This window comes from Chiloscyllium plagiosum, chromosome 25 (assembly GCF_004010195.1).
Source record: "Chiloscyllium plagiosum isolate BGI_BamShark_2017 chromosome 25, ASM401019v2, whole genome shotgun sequence".
Classification (NCBI taxonomy): Eukaryota; Metazoa; Chordata; class Chondrichthyes; order Orectolobiformes; family Hemiscylliidae; genus Chiloscyllium; species Chiloscyllium plagiosum.
The window spans coordinates 3,730,761-3,736,760 of record NC_057734.1 but is presented as its reverse complement, the minus strand read 5'-3'; the positions used below and the strand labels follow the sequence as shown (position 1 = coordinate 3,736,760).

Sequence of the window (6,000 nt, the reverse complement as noted above, 5' to 3'; positions counted from 1 at the left end):
AGTGTATAAATCCTGCTAAGATTTGCTTTCCCAAAATGCAGCACCTTGCATTTATCTGAATTAAACTTCATCTGCTACTTCTCAGCCCATTGACCTATCTGGTCCAGATCCTGTTGTAATGTGACGTAACCCTCTTTGCTGTCCACTACACCTCCAATTTTGGTGTCATCTGCAAACTTACTAACTGTACCTCTTATGCTCTCATCCAAATCATTTATATAAATGACAAAAAGTAGAGGACCCAGCACCGATCCTTGTGGCACTCCACTGGTCACAGTCTGAAAAACAACCCTCCACCACTACCCTCTGTCTTCTACCTCTGAGCCAGTTCTGTATCCAAATGGCTAGTTCTCCCTGTATTCCGTGAGATCTAACCTTGCTAATCAGTCTCCCATGGTGAACCTTGTTGAACACCTTACTGAAGTCCATATAGATCACATCTACTGCTCTGCCCTCATCAATCTTTTTTGTTACTTCTTCAAAGAACTCAATCAAGTTTGTGAGACATGATTTCCCATGCACAAAGCCATGTTGACTATCCCCAATCAGTCCTTGCCTTTCATTTTGGCTTCTGGACTTAGTCCAGTGACATGCCACTAGGGCATCATCTTCCCCAAGTTTCACATTATTTAAAATGAAAGTTGGTGGAAGTCAAGATTACGCAGTCAATTCACTGTCCTTAAATTTCCAAGAGCTGGGTTCAAATCCCAACAAAACAAAATACTGCTCCATGTTCAAGTCGTCATCTAACTTTCAAACTGGCAACGAAGGATTAGATTTCGGACTTTTCCAGGATCAGTGGCAATAAATCCAGCCTGAGGTTAGTCATCTCTGAAGGAGCTCACAGGATGAATGTATTCCAGAATGCTGTTCTGAAACTGGGGCATGTTGCTCAGAATCCCTTCACTGCCTCACTTCCATCCCATTTTATACATGGTTTTGGGCATTCCTTCATGCTTTGTCAGTGATGATTGCAGTTTGATTTGTTTATTGTGGGATTTTTCTGCTCTTTATCTGTGCTTTAGAATTTGTGGCTCTGATTTGCTCTGTGCTAGCCATTTGCACATTGCTTTCTTTGCTGACTGTCCTGGTTGAATATACAGGTTGATAGCAGTCAGTTATAGACTAGGTTCCAGCCACACACTATGGACCACAACAGCAAGGCATGAAAAGTACTTGTTACGGGAGAGGCTGCATTGTTTCCTATATTACCCAGCATTAATGCTAGGCTATATCAGATCTGGGAGACACCCAGGACTTTTTTTTTTCACTGGAGTCTTGAAAGTTGACAGGTGACCTTTTAGTGGTTGATAAAATCATGAGGGGTATAGATAGGTTTAATGGTAGGTGACTTTCCCCTCAGCTGGGGGATTTCAGAACTCGATGTCATATTTTGAAGGTGAGAAGAGAGAGATTTAAAAAAGACATGACAGGCAATGTTTTTACACGGAAGGTGGTTCATATGTGAAATGAACTTCCTGAGGAAGTGGTGGAAGTGGGCACAGTTACAACATTTAAAAGACACTTAGATAAATACATGAGTAGGAAAGTTGGAGGGATATGGCCCAAGGGCAGGTCGGTGGGACTAGTTTAGTTTGGTATTATGTTTGGCCTGGACTGGTTGGACCGAAGGGTCTGTTTTTGTGCTGTATAACTCTACAACAGTTAATGTTTCCTTGATGAATGCAACACTCACACTAAAATAACCTGGATCTTGCAAAGGAGATAATTTTGTTTGCATGTGTTAACTATTTGGCTGACGCTGACCTGATAGAAAAGTTAAAATCAAGTGTGCCAGCTATTGTTCTGTATAATTAATGATAGAAGTTTGGACCTGGAGTACACTGTCTAACAGGATGGTGGAAGCTGCATTTATGCTCCAAAAGGAGTAATTTTCAGAGTTCTAGAGAATAAGTTGAGCCAGGACTTGTTGAAAGAACTAACAAAGTATGATGGATGAATACTCTCCGTCTGTGCTCTTAAGATTCTATAAAAAGTGTTTTTTAAAAAAAAAAGTCACAAACCTCTTGGCCAGATAATGTCTATTTCCGATGGTCCATCATCATCATCATCATCGTAGAATCCCTACAGTGTGGAAACAGACCATTTGGCCCAACAAGTCCACACCGACCCTCTGAAGAGTAACCCACCCAACTCATTTCCCTACCCTATTACTCTATACTTTCTCCTGACAAATCTACCTAGCCTACACATCCCTAAACACTATGGGCAATTTTGCATGGCCAATCCACCTAGCATGCACAACTTTGGACTGGTACATTTGAAAATGTAACCTTTGCTAATTATGTTGTGTAAAGAACTATGGCCAGAGACGTGAGTTTCACAGATCCTAGCTGAATAGTATCAAAGTGTGTTTGATGTTCTGCAATGAGTGATGCAATAATTTTGAAATTGATTTTAATATTTAGGCAAATGCAAATTTGGATCTGTACTATCGAAACTTCAGTGATCCTCTTTATGTGGTCGTGTTTAAAATGTTGAGAGACACTTTGTATCACATGAAAGGTAAGCTTCTTTCTTTATTAGCATTGTTGATTAATTTTTGATCAAACTCGGGAATTGGATGCCCTTGTGACGCTGGTATAAACAAGGTCAGAAGTCATTCGACACCAGGTTATAGTCCCAACAGGTTTATTTGAAATCACAAGTTTTCAGAGCGCTGCTCATTTGTCATGTGAAGTCACTTAGTGATTTCAAATAAACTTATTGGACTGTAACTTGGTTTTATGTGACCTCTGACCTTGTCCACCCCAGTACAACACTGACACCTCTACATCATGATATAAACAAAAGTACAGACATCTTCCTGGGTCTTCTGTTCGTCTGTCGTGTGCTTGCTATGGTACTTTTTGAAGTTTCAGCTATTTTACGTACGTGGAATGGAGGGGGATAATGTTCGCTTCACTTCAGCAAATGGACTGATTCGGTCTCAGCTGAAGTTAAAGAGAGGCAAAGATAAATGGCACCAGGAGGCAGATCACCATTTCTAGCCAAGCATGAGAGAATGTCAGTTTTTAAAAAAAAAAAATACCTCCATAGCTTGGGATCAATTCCAGGAGGGCAGTGTGGACTCAGTGGGCAGATTGGCCTGCTTCCACGCTGTAGGGATTCTATGATTGTAGATGCCTAATCCCATAGCAAAAGGAGTCTTGCCCCATCCTTCAGAGAGATTGACCTCAATTCTGAGGCACAACATACATTTACAATTCAATGTGTCATTTGTTGATTTGCAAAGGCGATGTTAACGTGAGGTGTGCTATTTTATTTATTGGCTTGTTTCACCCATAACATTGCTTATGGGTGAATCCAAGTACAGCATTTTTATAACATTGATAATTACACTAACTAGCTCAGCATCCTTGCCTTTCCAGCCATTGCAATGCAATGAGCCTGATGTTAACCATCAACAGTAAAGTGGATCATCCAACTCTTAATGCAAAACACTGCCCTGCAGGTGTTGGAACTCTGAATCATCCAGCAGGTCAGGCAGCATTTAGGGACAAAAGATTATTATTTCAAATTTACGACCTTTGGTTAGAACTGGAAAAACATTCAAGGTGTAGCAGGCTTTATGTAAATACAAAGGCTTTGAGGTCAACAATTTTAAATCGCAACCACTGTCCATTTTTTAGACAGGACATGTTAATGATTCCATTATTTTGGTTTGAACCTTGTTTAGATCCACTTTTTCTGGTTCTAATACTATTCCCTTTTTATCATCAATCCTTCTGTCATTTAATTTCTCCTGCCCTTTTATTCATTCTCCCTGCACCCATCCCATTCCCTGTCCCACTATTACCTTGAAATCTATGATATTCCAAATTTTTCCAGTTCTGATGGAAGATCTTGGACCTGATCAATACTGCCCCACCATCAATCATACCTGCTGAGTATTTCCAGCATTATTGCTTTCATTGACTGGTCACTATATTAGGCTGTTTATTGATGCTTGCCAAGAGCACATTGATTGTTCTTATTCATGCACTGCAATAGTAACTAACATTTGTAGGTATTATATTAGCTGTGAAGCATGTTAAGCTGTCCTGAGCTGAGGAAAGGTGCTACACAAATACAAGTGGCTGTCCTTTTTTCGTTATGCTTTTCATGTTAAATATCCCTGAAGCAACACAAATCTTTGAGTTACATGCGTTCTGAAACCGCTTTGTCTAACTACAAATGATGCACCTGAGCATTGCTGGTTATGAAGACTAAGGAAGACTGTAATATGGCTATCTCTGGATTCAGATGAGAATGCAAAATTTATTTGACTTGTTTGAATAGTTTAGAGTAGCTTCTGGAGGTTCTCTGTTTTAACACCAGTGAGCCTACTTTATGATTCTTCAAAATAATCACTGAATGCTGCAAAATAAAACAGGAATTTGCATTCTTTTTGCACAGAATTTCAAATCTATGAACAAGGCCACAAATTATTACTAAACACAATTTAGAATTTGTTTTTGAGCTACAATAAGCAGGTTATTAATTATTACTTATTAATTTACCGTAAACAAATAATGAGTGGAATTAAATAATATTATTTAATACAACTGTTTAGAGGGCTGGGTATATAGGTTTGTCATTTACTAATATTTCAAGTAACCCAAAAGGGACCCTTTGTTCCTTCCTGTCTGACAGGAGAGTATTGCTGTAAACAAGGGAATCCGGTTTCAGGAGCTTGGATGTATCCATTTGCCAAAATCTCTTTCTCTTCTGCACTGTCAGCATTTACCAATTTTGTCCTCACAGATCTCCAGACTGCATTTGTGAAGGAGGTTCATGATTTTGTCCTCGAGCAGTTTAACAGTAGCCAGTCTGAACTCCAGAAGATCCTGCATGATACAGAGTATATTCATCATGAATTTAACCCTCTGAAACTCAGATGTCAAGCAAATGCTGCATGTGTGGATTTAATGGTGTGGGCTGTTAAGGATGAGCAAGGTAGAGAACATTTAAAAAGTGGAAATCTCATTTCTTATTTTCTGTAAAATAACTTTGAAAAAGTGAAGACTGCAGATGCTGGAGATCAGAGTCGAAGAAGGTGGTGCTGGAAAAGCATAGCCAATCAGGCAGCATCCTAGGAGCAAGAGGATCAACGTTTTGGGCATAAACTTCCTGATGAAGAGCTTATGCTTGAAATGTCACTATTCCTGTTCCTTGGATGTACCTGACTGGCTGTGCTTTTGCAGCACCATACTCTTCAACTGTAAAATAACCTGGCCAGTTGAGTGGCTTAGTTACATTAAAAATGTTGACCATGTTTTGCATTGTTGCTGTACAAGGTTAAAACATTTTGACATTTGTTTAAGATGCCAGTGCTGATCGGTATCAGTAACGTTTTATTTACTTGCCTCTCCTTTAAAAGACCCTCCTTATTCAGATAATGTTATGAAGGTAACATTTTGTCTTGACCCATCTGGCTGTTTCTCAGGTTATTCTAAACACTAAGGCTTAGATATTCACAAGGGCCAAATGGGGAACGTGAGCGAACACTTGCCAGCAGCAAGACTGGCTTAGGGATGTTGGTTCACTTCCTAACTGATCACCTCTTGAGCTCTCTGTCCAATTAAGGACACCATGCAAACTCTCAATGCTACCAACCAAATCATAGGTCCTCTGGATACCTTCATTGGCCGACACAGCAGTGTAGAAATAAACACTATCGATGATGGGAAATCAGTTGGGATTTTCTCTTGCATTGTGATGTCCCACAATTATGGCTGTTCATGTTTGAATCCTTGGCAATGAGATATGGAGTTTCTATATCTGATGGTTGTCCCTACCCCAACTTGTAACAGTGAGGTCATTGAGCTTGCAGTTTCTGTGCATGCAACAGGGGGCAAAATGCCATAAAAGGCCACAGATCTGCCCCTAATAGGGCTCTCAATCACCTGGCTACCTGCTTAGTGCTGTAAGTTGCTGATTTACTTCCCAACTCAGCCCTTGGAAATCTCAGCACCAGAAATGCATCGGGGAAACCTC

General features: G+C 40.0%; 1 protein-coding gene across 2 annotated transcripts in view; it reads left to right on the top strand.

The window, feature by feature from the left end:
- Positions 1-6,000, top strand: part of LOC122562514 (phosphatidylinositol 4-kinase alpha-like) — a 176,126-nt gene that overhangs the window by 34,263 nt on the left and 135,863 nt on the right. For both annotated transcript variants that reach the window (XM_043715377.1, XM_043715376.1), the window contains exons 10-11: positions 2,430-2,526; positions 4,768-4,959. In XM_043715377.1, the coding sequence (XP_043571312.1) occupies positions 2,430-2,526; positions 4,768-4,959 (289 nt within the window). The remainder of the gene's footprint in view (positions 1-2,429; positions 2,527-4,767; positions 4,960-6,000) is intronic.